The 18,286-nt window shown below is 34.4% G+C and overlaps 2 protein-coding genes and 2 non-coding genes across 4 annotated transcripts; 3 read left to right on the top strand and 1 right to left on the bottom strand.

Moving 5' to 3' along the window:
* Positions 1–5,859: 5,859 nt before the first annotated feature.
* Positions 5,860–5,933, top strand: LOC133820335 (small nucleolar RNA R66). The gene has a single exon (XR_009886751.1). It is a non-coding gene; the product is annotated as a small nucleolar RNA R66 (small nucleolar RNA).
* Positions 5,934–5,985: 52 nt separating this feature from the next.
* On the top strand, positions 5,986–6,073 carry LOC133820391 (small nucleolar RNA snoR118). Its single transcript, XR_009886803.1, has one exon. It is a non-coding gene; the product is annotated as a small nucleolar RNA snoR118 (small nucleolar RNA).
* A 1,335-nt stretch (positions 6,074–7,408) lies between these two features.
* LOC133819552 (uncharacterized) lies at positions 7,409–12,861 on the bottom strand. The gene is made up of 16 exons (XM_062252826.1): positions 12,524–12,861; positions 12,126–12,320; positions 11,872–11,946; positions 11,597–11,767; positions 11,282–11,442; positions 10,882–11,106; positions 10,574–10,700; positions 10,280–10,468; positions 9,785–9,871; positions 9,434–9,588; positions 9,012–9,131; positions 8,541–8,766; positions 8,340–8,399; positions 8,099–8,272; positions 7,888–7,997; positions 7,409–7,775 (listed from the first exon to the last, which is right to left on the bottom strand). The coding sequence occupies exons 1-16, from the start codon at positions 12,734–12,736 to the stop codon at positions 7,610–7,612; spliced, it is 2,454 nt and encodes an 817-aa protein (XP_062108810.1). The 5' UTR covers positions 12,737–12,861; the 3' UTR covers positions 7,409–7,609.
* Positions 12,862–13,038: 177 nt separating this feature from the next.
* LOC133819551 (uncharacterized) lies at positions 13,039–16,805 on the top strand. Its single transcript, XM_062252825.1, has 3 exons — positions 13,039–13,236; positions 13,457–13,566; positions 16,539–16,805. The coding sequence occupies exons 1-3, from the start codon at positions 13,109–13,111 to the stop codon at positions 16,556–16,558; spliced, it is 258 nt and encodes an 85-aa protein (XP_062108809.1). The 5' UTR covers positions 13,039–13,108; the 3' UTR covers positions 16,559–16,805.
* Positions 16,806–18,286: the final 1,481 nt, after the last annotated feature.

Below are 18,286 nucleotides of genomic sequence, written 5' to 3'. Positions count from 1 at the left end.
GTTTAGGGCATCTATCTGGGCCTGAACGACTTCAGGAATTGCCGGGGCCTCTGGTGCTGGGGGAATGTACTCGTCGTGCCGTTCTCGGCGGTCGTTGAGTACATCCCTTAAGTCGTCATCTCTTAGTCGTTGCTCGCTGGCTGCCCCCCAGCATTACGTATTGCTTGTTGGTCTTCTCTAGGTGGTGGGCTTCTGCCTCCACCTCTCTCCTTGTTCCTACGACCAACATTCCCTCTGCCTGAGTCGGCCTCATTGTAGCCATGGCCATCTCTGAACCGTGATTGGCTATGGTGGGACCGACTGTCTCCTCAGTTGCCTCCTTGGGCTGAAACTTCCCGAGTGTTAGGGGGAGGCCTGCGCTGGTCGGTAGGTCCCCGTGCATTATCATGCCGTGGGGGGCCCCTGACTGCAGAGCCTGTTTTTGAGTTCCTTCTGTTGCTAGAAGGACGCTACCCCCTGCTCGGTGGGTGCGACTCCTCTCCCCTTGGGCGTCTATGGCTGCGGGGCTGCTGCCCAGCCCTATTCTTCCTTGGAAGTGGGGGATTGCCTCGACCAGCCTGGGATGGAGGTTGTGTCTCAGGGTCCCTAGGTGGGACATCATCCTAAGGCATTGGTGGCTGCTCCGGCCTTTGAGGGCTCGTTGGCTGAAGTGGAGGGCTAGGATTGGGACCTCTTTGAGGTGGCCCATTCGGGGGTTGGTCAGGCTGCGAGGCAGGCGCAGCCTGACTCCTAGCCAATTAGAGGGCGGCTTCGAGGGCTGCCATGGCTTCCCTTTGACGACGGTCCATCTCTGCCTGTCTTTCACTCAGCTCTTGGCGCTGACGCTCTATTTCTTGCTGCTGCCGCACCATGGTCTCCGCGGCACTTTCTTGACTGGCCCTTAGATTGGCCAATTCATCTTGCAATACTCCCAGAGTATTTCTCAGCGTTTTGGAGTCCAGTTCCTCTTCATCAAACTCCAAGTGTGGCTCATTCTCAGCCATGTTCAGAGGAGGAGGTTGAGATGGTGCAGCGTCAGCAGCCTGCCCAGTTTTCCTTGTTGTTTTTGCCATTAGTGCTTCAACAACCTCGTCTCAAGCTCTCAATGAAAGCACCAGAATGTTGACCCTCGTTTTGGTCAACTGACACGGAGTCAAATGCTTGATGTGATAGAAGGTATTGAAGTAGATATAATGGAAAGAACAGTAAACGACACAACAAATTATAGTGGTTCGGCCCCAAGAATTAGTAATGACCTACGTCCACTTAAGCTATTATTGATATTGATTCTCAAAGGAGTGATCAAAGAACTAGGGTTCTTCGAGTTTCACCAGCCTTAGAGAGATGTATAATACAACCGGAAGGTAATAGCTATAATTCTCTTGTAAAGCATAAACTCAAATTAGCCAAAAAGATCCTCTTCCTTGAGCTATTTTTCTTTTTTTATAGGCTCAAGGAAGATTACATAAATTTGTTACAAATATTCTTTCCTAATTAATCGGATACTCAGGAATCATGGGAGATAATCTCGGATATGATTATAATTGCACAGGATCTTCTCAAAATATACGGAGTATACGACCAAGCTGGTCGTATATAAAGTCCAAATGTTACGCTAGGGGAATCTCCCTAGTCGATGGTCGAACAGAACCTCTGCTAGGTGTCAACCACGTGTTAAAAATGTTTGCCACGTCATCCCCGCCTACTCTTTGGATAACACCTAGCAGGCATTTATGTTGAAACCCCTTAAAAATATGAGATTTATTTTCTCATATATTTGTATGTTTGTGAAGAAAAAAATGATATTGTTGACCAGCGATTTGGTCAACGATACTGTGTCAAGAAAACAATATGAATTATGAGAATTGAATTAAAGTAATAAATGACACTAAAAATCTATAGTGGTTCGACCATAGGTTGGTAATGACCTACGTCCATTTAGATACTTTTATTACGGTAGAAAATCTAAATCCTACAATCAGATGAGCTAGAATCAACTGATTTGTAAGCTTGGGGGGGATACAATGCTCTGTGTATAAAAGTATGCAAATGACAACTTCCAGCTTTTTGTCTAGAGCTTAGAGAATTGCAGCTTAGAAAATAATGATTCGCTAAGCCCTCTATTTATAGGCTTATGAATTTACATAATTGGGTTGTGGCCTTACATGACTTGCACAACAAGCTATAATAAAATAATACGTAAGTAATACATTTTACATTTGAAATGAGAAATATCTAATAAATATCTCTACATTAACTAACTCTAAGCATTCTTTTCGCAACATCCGACCAGCTCTAGTGGAGTATACATCGACCAGCTTGGTAGCGTTTTTCCTGCAACATTAGACCAACCTAGGTCGAGTAAAGATCAACCATCATGGTAGTGTTTTTCCTGTGGCATAAGACCAGTTCTAATCGAGTAAAGATCGACCAGCTCTGGTCAAGTAAAGATCGACTAGCCTGGTAGTGTTTTTCCTGCTGCATTAGACTAGCCCTAGTCAAGTAAAAGATCGACCAGCCTGGTAGCGTTTTTCCCCCAGCATTAGTCCAGCCCTGGTCGAGTAAAGATTGACTAGCTTGGTTAGCAGTGTGTAGTAAACTGTTGAGTGGAGCTTTGACTAAGTCTTGACCAGTTGCATGATAAATCTTCCTGCAATTCTCAGCTACCACGTATAGAATTCATGCCATGTCATGACGCCAATTTTTTGGTAAAACAACTATTTTTTTATATATATTTTACAAATTTAAGTATTAGTTAATTTGTATCATTTTTAAGGTAGTATTGTAAATTTATATGTTTTATTATTTTTTATATTAATATATATATTTTCCCTCTTGTTGTGTACTACTTTTTTTTTGCTAAAAAAAAAGGGATCACGTGATGCAGATCCCACCCCTACCCTTTCGCGTTTCTAGCAATTTTGGAGACCACATACCAACTTTAAGGGATTCATACCTTAATTGTAGTAAGATCGGGCGGTCGATCCACAAGGAGGTAACCTAAAATCAAAAGGTTAGTAGAAAATAACACAAAAAGTTAGTAACAAGAAGTAAATAAAATTGTAAATGGAAAGAGGTTTGAGATTTTGGTATTGTATTTTTGATAAAGTGATGAAATGAGATAAGTGAAATAAAGGTAAGATGTAATCAAGAGTTTGAGAAAATGAAAGGTTTCAAGAATCATCCATATGCTTGTTTAGTTACTTGGTTACTTGATTTACAAAAATACATAAGTAAATAGTTCACATCCCAACATTTACTTGGAAAATCTAACATTAAAGTCCATAGTTTTTCTAACAAAAGTTCATTTGAGTTATAAAATTCTTTACTTTAAAAGCACAATGTTAATCTTATGAAAAATCTAAAAATGACAAAATACCCAAGGGCAATAATGCAATAGAAGATTAGACAGAAGATTAGACATAAAATTATGTATCAATATTACTTTTACTAATTAGAAGCACATAGAAAGAGCATGACTAATCCTATATACTATTAGCATAAGTGAATAAAGATAACAAAATAAAGATAGAGATGAAAGAACATAAATAACTCAAATATATTACATTAAGAACATAGTAAATCAAAGTAGCAAAATAATATCACTTGCATATGGAATCATCCCTAACTTTCCTAGGAAGATTAGGCCATTATGCTCATGATTCTCACAAAATCTTAGAAGAAAATATGAGAAGAAAGTGAGTGAAAATTTTGCTATATTTTCTCTACTCTAAAAATTACATATAATGTGAAGAAAGTGTCCCTATTTATAGATGGAGAAAAAGACTAAAAAGAAATTAAACAACAAAATGGGGTTTACAAAATAAATCTGAAATATTAATAATAAAATATGATTTTGAAAAATCAAATCTTATTATTAATATTACCCTAGCTATTTTTGTGTATAGTCAAAATGCTCATTTTCTAAAATACCACAAAAACATGAGCTTTAAAGCTCAAAATGGCAATTTTACAAGCTCAATACCCACAAAATATGGCTGGTGACACAAGAGGGTTTTGACCAATTTTTAGCCAATGAGGGAGTGCCACGTAGGCAGGCTGCTAGGAAGGTTTCGGAATGGGCTGGACTGCTTTGGGCTGGCTGGAATGAAGGCTGAAGGAGCTAGGTGCCTTGGGCCGAACTGGGCTTTGCTGGGCAATTGGGCCAGCTGGGACACTTGATGGCACTTGCTTTGGAGAAGAGGAGCGGACACGTGGCGCACTGGGAGGCAACAGGCGGCTGGACGCGTGGCGCAATGGAGGTGCGCCACCTGGCACTGGGAGGGGGAAGATTGGGCCTTCAGGACTGGGCCAATTTCCTCAAAAATACCATTTCTTCATTTTCCTTTTCAGACTTAGCTATATTTTTTTCTCTTTTTATTAATGTCCAAGTGTAAATTTTTTCCTGAAAATTAAACATAAATTACATTAAAATTAATATTTTCAATTAAAAAAATATTACAATAAATTCATGAAAATATTAATTAAAATTTAATTTATTTTACACTTTAAAACTAATAAATTTGCATTTTTGAGCACTAATCATGAATCTTCCTGCAATTCTCAGCTACCACGTATAGAATTCATGCCATGTCATGACGCCAATTTTTTGGTAAAACAACTATTTTTTTTATATATATTTTACAAATTTAAGTATTAGTTAATTTGTATCATTTTTAAGGTAGTATTGTAAATTTATATGTTTTATTATTTTTTATATTAATATATATATTTTCCCTCTTGTTGTGTACTACTTTTTTTTTGCTAAAAAAAAAGGGATCACGTGATGCAGATCCCACCCCTACCGTTTTGTGTTTCTAGCAATTTTGGGGACCACATACCAACTTTAAGGGATTCATACCTTAATTAGGTTATCGACAAACATACTTCAAGAGTTCCCATCCCATTAACGATGATACTGCCATAGTGTGGCCTAACTTCAAGGAGCTAGATACATATCTCTCACAATATGATTGAGATTGGATTCGAACTATTGATCCTAAGCAAGGAAGGATTTGCGATTGTCATGTACTACTTCTTTATCTAAATTTATTGCAAAGAAATCTACCACAATAGAGAGATCACAAGGATCTATCATCACAAAGAGTATCAACTTTGTTTTTATTCCTCGACAAGTATGTTCTTCTTCTTATTTAACTTTTCTAAAGGTAATTATAAAATATTTGTATCAATTACCATATAAATTAATTATAAGCATAACCCACTAGTAGTTTATTAATTTATTTAGAATTAGGAAAATTCAAATCTCCCGCTCCTTCTACTAAGTCAAAACATAAAAAAAATTAAGAAATGGCATGACCGTGATGTGAGCTCTGACTTCTTCCAAGGATTGGGCCAACCCATCACATCTAGTGAAACCCGTGGATCAGATTCAATAGGCCCAACATAGAAAACGGGCCGAACCGATGCTAGTTTCGTAATACCATAGATCTTTTAAGGCTATATTCGTACTTGCAAGCACAGAAAAACCCTAATTCTAAAATCACCAGTATATAAATGGCTCCCCCCGCTTCATTTTCTTCAATGGAATTCTTCTCTCTTCCTCGCTATTCTCAAAGCTCTCTTATAGTTGTGTTTATTTAGGGTTGCAGAGGTATTTGATTAGAAATTTGTAAGGGTGCCTCTTGTTAGGACACCTTAGATCTTATTATGGTTGATTTAAGGATTAATTTGGTCCTATATTATCAAAAACACAAGAGGCCCAAAGTTTCGCAGGAAAGTTGAGTCACTTCGCCTTCGAACTTTACCAGGCGCAGTGAATATTTATTCTGCTATATATATATATTTAGCCCTCTAGCCCATTTTTCAATTTATCGAGTTTGATTAGTACTGTGTGTATTTGATTGATTTTGGTAGGGTTCCTATGATGGCATGAAATCTTTGAGACCTGAATCTCTTAATTGATGAAATCTGTAAGCATAATCGCTGAGGATCCTTTCTATATCTAATTTTTCTTAATTTTTTTAAATCTGTGGCTATTGCAATAGAGATGATGAACATGCACTGGGCTCTGAGCAGTTGAATATACTGTTTATATGAAGCACAATGCAGTCTAGAAAACTATATCTGATCTTTGCATTCCACTATTTTGTTCTTATTTTTTTTTAATATAGGGTCCGGTTTGAAAATGTTGGATTGAAGAAAAAGATTTTTTTTTTTTTTTCATTGGATAGTTTTTTTTCCGGGTGTAATAAAAGATAACAGATAAAATTATATATTTTTCAAAAACTATGTTTTTAATTTTTTCTTTTGATTTCAATGTTTTTGGGTTTGTAAAATTATTTTCAGATCCTTTTAGTTGGTCTTAAAACAAATTAAGCTTAGATGTGGTCTATAATGGAGTAGGAGAACACGTATAATAAGAACGACAGTAGGAATAATATTTACAATGACATCATTATAAAGGATGAGAGAATGTAAAGAAAAAACATTAGTAATTAGTAATGAAGGAGTGTTTTTCTACAACAAGGCAAATGGTTACAAATCACAACCTTAATGGACATGATTAAAATCAAGTCAATAGAGGTAGGGCTGAACATAAAATTTGAAAAAATCGAATACTAATTAAACTGCACCCAAAAAATTGTTAATGACGTAAATTGCTACCGTTTGGTCGGTTTAAAAAATTCGTATGGACCAGCCAGTTTGAAGTGAAACCGACCGACCAAAATTATAAATATATGTAGGTTATGTTAGCTTATTGACTTTTAATCATATTTTCAAAATTTTAAATTTGTGAATGTAATTATGTTTTATGTATTTGTGTTTTAAAAAATGCACAAAAATGGATTCTAATAATTTAAATTTTTTAGTTTTTTTTACTAAAACTTTTTCAAAAATTATAGAATTTACAAAAAAAAAAAATGAATTTCGGTTTGGTCGGTTCCAAACCGCGGTTTAAAATGGTCGGTTTTTTTTTTTAATTGGTTTGATCGGATCGATCGGTTTTTGAATTGCAATAATTCGGACCGAAAATCAAATTCTGACTTTAATAATATGAAAAAACTAATGTTCAGCCCTAATTTAGAGGAACAGGACATTTCTATAAATTTTGTGTAACATTGCTCTTCCTTACCATACACGTTGCTCTCATGAAAAAGCATGTTCCAAATTTAAGGGGTGACAAATTTGACATGTTAAAAGTGGTTAAATATAGAATGATACTTATCAATAAATATTAAATTAATTGTTTACTTTTTTTTAGCAAACAATTCTAAATATTGAGCAAAATATTACATGGCAGCTCCTCTAGCATTTCAGTTCGGGAAATATGTTTTAAATTTGAGAAGGGATATGTGTATAATGGCAATTAATTTTCATCTGAAATTTTGGTTAAATTAAGCATGTATCTGTTTTTACATTAAATGGTAAAGTTTCTAAGATACAATAAGGGGCCAAAACAACGAAGAAGAAGAAAAAGTACACAATTTATAGAATCTAAACATGTCGACATTGTTGCTCTCTCTCTCTCTCTCTCTCAATGAGTTGAGAGCATGTTGTGAAAAAAAATTGTGTTGCACATTTCTTCCACCTATGATTCGAGACTAAAAGAGGCATTTCTATCTAGCACCTCCAAAGTTGGTATTATCAGATTAGTATTCTGTTAACGTCAGCGCACAGGAGACGAAAAGAAAATGACAACAAAATATACCACAAATCCTGCTATAAGAATCCCTCCGTAAATGTAAGCCTGAGAAGACTGCGCTGGGTATTTGTACTCTATCTCACAACATTTCATGTTTTCTCTCTCGTTCGCCAATACATGATCTACATACCTGTCATATTCCAGTTCCACCACATAAAAATTACAATCACACACACACATATATATATATATATATTTGTTTTCTACACGAGAGAATGTAACTAAAAGGTTGGACCACTTACTGCTGTGTAAATAAGGTACTCTGGAAAATTTCTGAACTGTTTGCTCGTGCGTCTTGTAAGCGGTGATCATACAACAGTGAAGACAAATCTACTAGCTGCTCCTCAAGATTCTGTTATTAAACCATGAAATAAGATGTATGATGTACAATTCAAGAGTATTGATAAGAATAGGCAAAATACATTACTAGACAGACGTTTGGGAATAACTTACATCTAAGTATTTCTCTAACCGATCAACTAATTCATGGGGAAAAGGCTCAGGCAAGTTAGTCGTCTTTTTGTAGAACTTCTCCAACCAGAGTTCGGTAGTTGTTTTGTTCTTCTTTCCTTTAACTGGTTCCCCAAGTGGGGTTTTCAGACGCTCTGCTGCGAAAGTTTGTAAAACCTACAACAGCATGAATGTTAGAAGATGGAATATAAAAGTAGGAAATTGTTAAAAGGAGGATAATCACCTCTGATGTCTCACGAATTTTGCGTAATGCAGAATCTACTTGTGCATATATTGTGTTCCTCTGCAGATCCAAATATAATCAATGTTAATTACCATGATGAAACAAATAAGTATTAGAGTATTATACTAGTAGTAATTTTGCAACACAGCAAATTATCAATTTGACAGTTCTGCAAAGCTTTCTCAGAGAGATCGGCCTTACCAATGCAACATCTTGCAGCATTTGACTGATTTGAGATGTATTAGAGAATGGTCCAAATGGATGGCAACCAGTTGCCCAGAGCCAATTTACAACCGGTCTTTCATGCACATGAGAAGCCTTCTCATATGGTGCACTTAAACTCCCCAAAGTGGAAGCTAATCCTGCCAATATATGGCGTTGTGCCTGTGATGGATTGGCATACCTTCTCTGTGTTTCTGAAACATAACTGTCAAAAAAGACAAATGAATAGCATAGTAAAGAAGACTGAAAACTGTGATGTCACGGATTTCGCAACACATCCTGAAATGTGGCACACAATATAGAACTCTGAACAAGAGAAAAGGCTAAATAGATGTGTCTCAATTAGCAAAAAGAACTAATGATGTGAGTAACCAATCTAACAAGGCTTTACCAATAAAACAGACTTGACACTGGAAGCTTAAGTATGTGAAACAAGGCAGTATTCCTCACCTTAAAGGTATTTTTTCGTTTTGATGCTCAAGTACAATGACAACATCCTTGCTAGTCCAAACAAAACTCTCATCTTCCATCATAAGATTTGCATCCACGCCAGCCAATGACAGCACAAAGCTGCAAAGAGACATAAATATATATATTTTCATCACTTTAGACTGTCTAATGAAATCATTTTTACATCACATTTTGTAATTAACTCTTTCTCATAGTCTTGAAGAATTGTGATTCACTTTATACTACGTGATAAAATATAGAAAGCATTTTTATATCAATATTATGTGATTTATACTCTTTGACACCTGATGCAAGCAAACAAAACACATTACAAACAACCAAAGTTCAATGACGCACTACAAGCAAACAAGATAGTTGATTTATATCATATTCTGCAAGGCAGGATAAGGTGAAATGCTCACACAGGAATTACTCTGGTTCCATAAGTTCGATATAATCCTCCCTCTTTATTGACTGGTTTTGTTTTCTTCTTTCCACGCTTAGAGTCATATGTAGCCCAAAGAGGCTTATGCTTCAGTATGGAGTCACTAATTCCATCAACATCATCCATCCAATTCTGGAGGAGATAAAATACATAATAGTGCAGTAAAGTCAGGTTGGGGAAGTCACACAAGGCTTATTGAATAACATCAATAAATTTGTAGAGTTCAAAGCAGAAAGAAAAAAAAATCCATTATTCCTTCTGAACACTCTGTAGGGAGGTGTAATGATGTAATGGTCTAATGATAGTATGAGCTGAGCTCCAAACTGACCTGACGAAGAAAGTATTCATTTGAAAGGGATGGGTCCGACATCTCTAGCAAACCCGCAGCAAGAACATCAGCAGAGCGTTCCATTTCCTATAGTTCACATTTTTTAAGAAATAAATAAATAAAATAGCCAATGTATAAGTATCATCGTGATGTCAATAGTATAAAATCCAATTAATATCATAGTGTAATAGTTTGTCTACTATCATCCATAGGGTGAAATACACCTATACAAATTCAATGTTGGGTAGTAACTTAGCATAATAGAGATGATGATATTTTTTTTTGACATTGGGGGAGGGGTATACGAAATTGGGACCGAGGAGAGGTTTAGTATCACTAGGCTATGCCTATGAACACGAGATGATGATATATTTCCCTAATGAACAGAAATGAATTACAAACAAGCAGTGTTTCGCTTCACCAATTACCCAACAAAATTTTAAATAATTAGTCAATTAATAAGTTAAAAAACTAGATCTCCAAAAGAAAGTCCACCTCTTTAAGAAGAGCACCATCCAGGTAGGTTTTGGTATGGACATGGAAACGACCATCATTCTTAGTTTCTTGGAGGGAATGACCTCGCATAGCTTTTGAAACAGCAATAGCCAGCTTCTCATGGCGATGTAATGCATGTGAACCCCCAATAAGTACAACTTGTTGTGAATCATGAACCATCTTCTTCAACTGAACAAGAGATTAATAGTGTATGAAGATTTTCCTCATTTTATATACTATTGCCTTGATGGACAGCATAAAAAATTTAGCTTTATGTCAAGAAAAACAACTCACCTCTGCCTCAATCTCTTCTAGATTTATACTGTAGTTGTGGCCTTTATCCATAATATTGTATCTATTATGATTTTGTAGGACAATTATTGGTACAAGTAATCTTGTCGCAAGATCAACAGTTTCAAATCTGAGTTCCAGAAAAACAAGCATGGTCAGATTCTATCAGAAAAACTAGCAAGGAGTTTTTATCTAGGCATGCTTGACATAAAACTTTGGCCTGATTCTAACAACATTATTGTTTGTAAGTTAGATCAAGGGAAATATTTCAGGGGAAAAGATGACATAGTGGAGGAAAATAGACTTCATACCTAACATCTGGAGCAATAACATGCTCCACTGTGGTAGATATCAAAGAGGCAAGCTGGCCAATGAAGATATCATGAGTAACATGATCAGTAAGCAAAGGCATAGTCAAACCCAGTGGAACCATCAGATTCTGTAAACGAGGCAGTGTCCGAGGACTGACACTACCCTCTTCAGTTTCAATCTTTCCATATGTACAAGGGCCTGCTGAGAGGTCGATCACAACAAATCTAAACAATGTGGGAAGCAAGTTAGGTCCAATAGGTCCCAAAGGAGTGAAACAGAGATTTCTATGTTGTACCCTAACATACTCTTGAACATTTTACATAAACTATGATCACAAGATTTTATCCAATAGATTCGAAAATTTTAAGTATGCTTCAATTATACTTCCATAAAGTATACCTGCCAGAGCCTAGCCATAGTTGAGTTGCTCCACCTCCATTATATCGGTAACGATACATGTAGCCTCCCTCTTGTCCTTTCATTTCTTCCTCAGTTAGCTGGGGAATTTTCCCGCTCATTAAGCTGTCATAATCAGTGTTGTTCCTAGGATCCATCCTTACCTGAAGAAGCAGAACAGCCAAGGAGAGGGCAAAGAACAAGAAAAGTCAGCAAGGATATTATTCTTTTTACAGAACAAATTAGGTAGGAGAAAAAAGTTTGTTAGAGACAGGGAAAAAAAAGGAACTGAATGAAAATAAACACTGGATACCATACCTTATCGAAATTGACAATAAAAATTGCATTAGGCATAGGTTTATCCATCTCTTCTGGTGAAGAAGAGGCCACATCATCCAAATCGAATGTGTACGAATATAAACTCTGAAATACTGACTCCACCGTTGTTGCCTCCACCTCAAACAAAGGAACCTCCTTCCCGAAACCAGCCTAAAAATTGCATATATGCAGAAATTTTTTTATAGCAATAAAATTCAAGGCGCAAAATACAGAAGGAACTATAATGAAGGTTGAAACAACTAAATGAAAGTCACCTCTCTTGCAGTTCCTACTGAAACCATGTTCTCTTTCATTGCCTTCTCAAGAGCTAGCAACTCTAGCTGCCCAGCCTGGAATTTTAACCATAAAAACGAAAAGCTCAAAAACAACAATTGTCATAAATAAGTTAACAAGAAAAGATTACACAGGCATATACATGTAACTATACATGCATATATTCAATTCAATAAGCAAGTAACATAATCTGAAACCATGAAAAAAAAAACAACCCAGGATCAAACAAGCTTACAGGGAATGCATTGAAGACGATATGGTGCTCAACATCAAGAGGTTCGCCGGTTTCGAAACAAGAGGGCCTGTGTGATGGGAAGCTAACCCTTAAAAACTCTTCCAATTTATGTGAATCTAAAGGGTATCTGTAACCCCCATCTCCATTGAAACCTACAAGCACTACATTAACTTCGAGAGGAACCTGGAAAGGAACCTACACAGATATTCCAATTCAATCACTACCACTCCAACATTAACCGGTATTAGTGAACACAAATTAAAATTTCTCAAATTGTATCGATTCAATTCGTAAAATCTCATGTTAGAAACTTAAAATTCGATCAGTTTGGGTAATTCTCCCGCTTAGTTTCACAGTAACTAAACGGATTCATTCAAAATTGAAAAGAAAATTAATACCTCAGCTCGAGAATGCAACATACGACGAACATCGGATCGGACGCTGTCTCGAACGTCATGAAAGGCGCTGTGGTGCCACTGCGAGTGTCCCTGATCTCTCTTGAAAGGTTTAGGCTTCGATTCGGATACTAAGACGAGCAAGGTCAGTACCAGAAAGCTCGTGTAGAAAGCCAATGAGGATGACGGAGACGTTGATGTTGACTTTGAAGCCATAGCTGAGGAAGCTTAAGCTCGAGTTTTCGGATGAGAAAGTAATAACTTTCAAGTCAAAGAGTCTGAAATTTTCATGGCTGAACTGAATTGAGAGGTCTCTGATCGCAAAGCAAATGTTGCCTGAACTCCGACTGTGGTGGTATTTTGGTAAATCTTCGCCAAGATCCTCTCTTGTCGTTTGGGCCTTAACAGGCCCATTAAACGGCCCAGTCCATTAGTACCGGCACAACAGAACTAAAGATAGAATCAGAATCAATACGTTGTCGTTTTGAATGGCAAGTTGGTCGTCGTTTTCAACTAAAACCCTTTCAGAATTGAATCTCCCAATCCCAAAGACCTAAAGAAGAAGAAGTTCAAACCCAACCAATCTCAATGGCGTCCGCGAGAGCTTTGTCTAGGCTCTCATGTCGATTAAAGTCTCTAACTATCAACACCAACAAGAGATCACTGCTCTCCGAGCTCTCTTCCCCCAAATTGACACGCATTCCTCGAATTTCAAGGTTTGAATCATAAACCCAAGCAAAATTTCTCAGCTTTTGAGGATGATTTTAGACTCAATGCATGAAATCTTTTAGTATTAGAATTGGAAAATGAATTCATATTTTTAGTTGCAATAATATAGTGTTGGGTTGTGTATGAGATGGATACATGTGTTTTCGTTTGTTTACTGCAAATTATATTCTTCTAATTTTGGTGATTTTGATTGTGTGGTGTGGTTAGAGTACCATTGGAATTGAGTTCAATGATGCCGTTGCACAGTGCAGTGGCTTCAGCACGATTAATATCAAGCTTATCCATAGATTCTCAGCAATGGGGTTTGGTTCCTCAAGGTTTGTCTATTACTACTTCTCCCTTTGGTTCTTTTTTTTTTTCAAAAGTGAAACGGGTGAATTTCTTCAAGATGATGTTTGATATTCTTTATCCTTCATTGCACTTTTAAAAGCAATAAACAAAGAGAGACTGAAATCTGATTTGCCAGACTTTTTTTAATTTGGTTTCTTCTTAGCTAAGTGAGGATAAATTCTTGGTAGGATGTTTTAGTTAGTGTTGTCAATTTAGTAATGCTTTAGGTAGTTGAAATTAATGGGTAGTTGATCTCCATTCTAATACCAATACTAGCTCAGCTAGTAAAGTTGAGTATTTGAAATGAGTGGGGAGTGGAAAAGACAGAGTATAACTCAAGTATTCACATTGTGGAGTTTATTGTTTTTAGGGCGTCATTTTAATATTTTTAGGTGGTGGAACTTTACTAGCAACACAATAAGCCAATTTCTACCAAATCACAAAACATTGAATCAATTACTTGCTGCTTAATGGTCAAATGTGAAAAGGAGAACACTTTTGTTTTCTCTCTAATCTCCAAGTCAGGTTCATCTTGTACTTCATTTCATCACAACAATTACGAAAGGGTTATTGCTAGTTTTGGTTCCATTTTTCATCACTTACTACAATTACGTTATGAAAAACATTTGTTTAGGCATTTGAATTCGTGTAACATAGGTACCTATAACCTATTTATGTCAAAATTCATATTTTCTGCACGTAATCAAAAGATATTTCAATCGTAAAAAAGTTGGAGGTGTCGATTAAAACCATTTGCTCTTCTTTGACACTTGTATTTGCACCAATGGTTTAGTTCGAGTGTAACATTTCTTTTTTGACTGTTTAGCACTTTAAACAAATTGTGGGAATATAGTTGTCCATAAAAATTCATTTACGGCACGTTTGGTATGTCAGATAAGCTATGTTTGAATTAAATTTTGTATTGTAAATTTTGGTATGTCAGATAATTATTACAATCATAAATTTTAATACAATATGAAGCGTATTATTTAATACATAACAAATAGTACGTGGTAACTTGTAAATTTTTAAATTAGGTTGTATTGTGGTAAGGTCGTGATCGGGACCAGGATCGAGGTTGGGGCTGAGGTCGGGGTTCGGGGTCAGGGGTTGGAGTCAGGGTAGCATCATATATGATATCATTTGAAAATATTTATTTTATTTAGTTTCAATTAATACAATACAATACAATTGCATACCAAAGATACTTTAATACAACATTTTAATACAAATCAATACATCGTTCCCTTAGTCATGTGTTTAAACATTGTACAAACGCTTTTCTGGATCTAACTGTAGTAAGTGTTGTGAAAATCAATATTTGATTTAAATATGCAAGTGCACGTAATCGCACAAATAATAGAGTGATAAGTAGATCGTCTCCACTGGGATTGCAAAATAGAAAAATAGGCAAAACAATTACTAATCAACTTAAAAGCACTAAAAATCAAATGGGTTGTTTTTAGGCTAAACAAAATATTAAAAGATATGTAAATATTGAAATTAAAACTGAACTAAACAAGAAAATTGAAAGAAATATATGGATTGTAAAATGGACTTGAATTATTGATTCCCCCTATGTTAGATATCCTGTACAGATTGCGGCAGCAATATTTTAGCAAATCTTTCAGGTTAACAAGAATTCAATAAACACTCGTAAAATTTTCCCAAATTTTATAATATTAATTTTTTTAACTATTTAAACATATTCCTATGCCAAATTATATTTAAGAATGCAATTCAAGGTTCAATTCTTAAAAGTTACACAAAGCAAATAACTCATCCCTGTGTTACTTACTAACATAATCTAACCTAGACTTGTGTCATTCAAGTTTTTTCCATTACATTTATTTAATCTTTCCAGCATTAAACATAGTTAAATATCTTGTCATTGCTGGCCAAACAACAACAAGAGATTCATAATGAGCACACTTGAATGATCAAGAGAGATTTCACTAAAATAAGATGCAAGAAATTACTACACTATAACATAGGGTTCATCAACAATTCAAATTACACAAAAATTAGTTCATGACTGAGTTAAGAAACATTAATCCACAATCAATACAGTCCATAAATATTCATATTAGAAAATCAACTCAGAAAATATATCATGAAGTTTAGAATTAGGAGAAAGAACAAATCCAAATGATGCTTGAACTCTTTTTTCGTCCTCCTTTCTTGGCTGATTGCTGAGTTTTTCTTCCTTCTTTCTTGTTGTTTTCTTTTCCAAAAATGGCTGTCGTTCCTCCAAATGCGGTTGGCCCTCTCTAAGTATAATCTAGGTTTCTCAATTTGGCCATGTAAGTACAATATTGCCCCTCCTTTTGGTATGTATGTGGGTCTCCTCTTTTCTTTTGACATTTACTCCCAATTTTTTGAGTCATGTTTTCTGTGCTTGCCACCTCAGCCATCATTCTAGCTCACTCATTATCTTTCCAAACACGCCTAGGTGTCCAAAAGTTGCATGAATAAAATGCTTCAGCAAAATCTGCTTTGTTGCTACAAATATGCTAATTCAGCCATCAAAATTCAACTTAGATAGTTTCACATATTAGTTCATTCGTTGTACAAATATCTATTCAAGAAACTATGATCTTCAACCCATCAGCTATTAAAAACTATAAAAATAACTAAACTTAACTAAGATCATAAAAACACCAAAAATAGTTACAAAAGCTAAAAATAAACTAATATCGCGCAGGATTTTTCCACAATTATAAGTTTAAAAGCATATAAAATAACTCTTTATTCATGAGTTATCAGTAAGTTATAAATATATTACCACAACTGAAAATAATCTATCACGAATGAACATGCTATGATGGGTGTGAAGCGATATAGAATTCTTCTATTCTATTTAAAAATTGGTATTTTTTTATTTGACCAGTTCAAATTACGAGTCAAATGTTTCATGTTATGATAAATTTCTAATGGTTCCATTTTCACTGCTTTTCAGGAATTTCAATGCCTTTATGACAATCTTCCTGCTGTGAGTTATCGTCTGATTTGCAGGGCTCAATATTGACAATTTGTTTCAAAATACTCGATACTTAATAGGTTTATCTGGGATCAGTATCTGTTGCTCATCATTTTCATTTCTGAATTTTTGTATTGGCCTCATAATGTGTTTTTTTTTTCTTTCTCTCAATCAATTTTGAGGACCCTTTACCTTTATCATTGATAAAAAAAAGGCCATAAAAAGTGCTCAAAGATGTAGTGTTTACTACTGGTTGTAGCTTTTTTTTTTCTTTCTTTCATATCTCTAGCTATAGTGACCAATATATTTTGTCTACTAATAATGGTGTACACTAATTAGAAAAAAAATTGGTATTGTTCCACTTTCCACGAAAGGTTTTTCAAAAGAATAAAAAAATAAGGTGGGAATGGTTCTGGAACAAATTACAAGAATTTATTTATTTTTTTATTTTTTGAGAGGAAAACAAATTACAAGATTATCACTTGATCATTATTCTTATTCTTATTCTTATTCTTATTATTTTTCTTTCACTTTAATTTGCCCTATTATAGTGATTTATTTCCAGAAAAGTAGCTACCAATCGTTTAAATAACGTTGTATTGGAACATCGCATCAGGGGTGGCATTGGCATGGGTTGTGATTCGTCATTTTATAAGTTTGTAATTTCGTAACATTAACGTAAGAACAAAAAACTCCAAAATTAGTGGCATTAGAATATATATATATATATTTATATATCTCATCTATATAATAATCTATATAATAAGTATTTACATGGAAATTTTTGGTTTTGATGGTTTTTTATACTTTTAATGTTAATTTTAACAGAATATTTTTATATTTGATGGTATTTTGTAAATACTTAAATAAAATAAATAATTAAAAAAATTAAAATGATATATTTTTTTAGATATTTTACAATAATAATTATTTAAAAATAATAAATAATTATACAAATTAAAATAAGATATTTTTGAGATATTTTAGAATGATAATTATTTTAAAATAATTAATAATTAAACAAATTAAAATTTAATATTTTTTAGATATCCTTTTGTTTTTGCAAAGTATCGTTATGCTACCATTTGTTTTCAATAATACTCATACGGTACCACGTATGTTGAAAACATAGATATTTGGCATCATAATTGATAAAATTTTGTCAATATGACCAAACTGTCAGCAATTATATTTAATTTGTAGCTCGTATGATTGAGAGTAATTTGATTAAATTGGTAAATATTACTAATTAAATTTTAGTTTATGATACCAAACATGTATAATTTTAAAGTACAGGGTACCAAATATATACAATTTTAAAATGTAGGATATCAAATATGTATGATTTCAAAATGCAGGGTACCAAATAAACATTATTTGTAAACACAGGACACCTAGATGATAATTTGCAAAAACACGGGTACCAAATGTTTACTTATCCTTTAAAAATAATAAAATCATACGTTTTATAACTTAAATAAAATTTAATTAAACTTAAACTCACTTATTAGAATAATATCATATTAAACATATAGTATAATTTATTGTGAATTAGCAACAAATTATTTTAAAAAAAAATTAGCAAAAAACTTAAATTTAAAATCCACGTATAATATTTAATATTACATTAAATATATAATATATAATCTCTTGTTGTCACTCTCAAATTAAAAAAATTAGAACAAACATAAACTTAAACAAAAGAAAATCAATTATTTAATTAAAAT

The sequence above is a fragment of the Humulus lupulus genome, chromosome 2 (assembly GCF_963169125.1).
Source record: "Humulus lupulus chromosome 2, drHumLupu1.1, whole genome shotgun sequence".
NCBI lineage: Eukaryota > Viridiplantae > Streptophyta > Magnoliopsida > Rosales > Cannabaceae > Humulus > Humulus lupulus.
The sequence above is the reverse complement of the archived record's forward strand: the minus strand, read 5'-3'. Positions and strand labels throughout refer to the sequence as shown.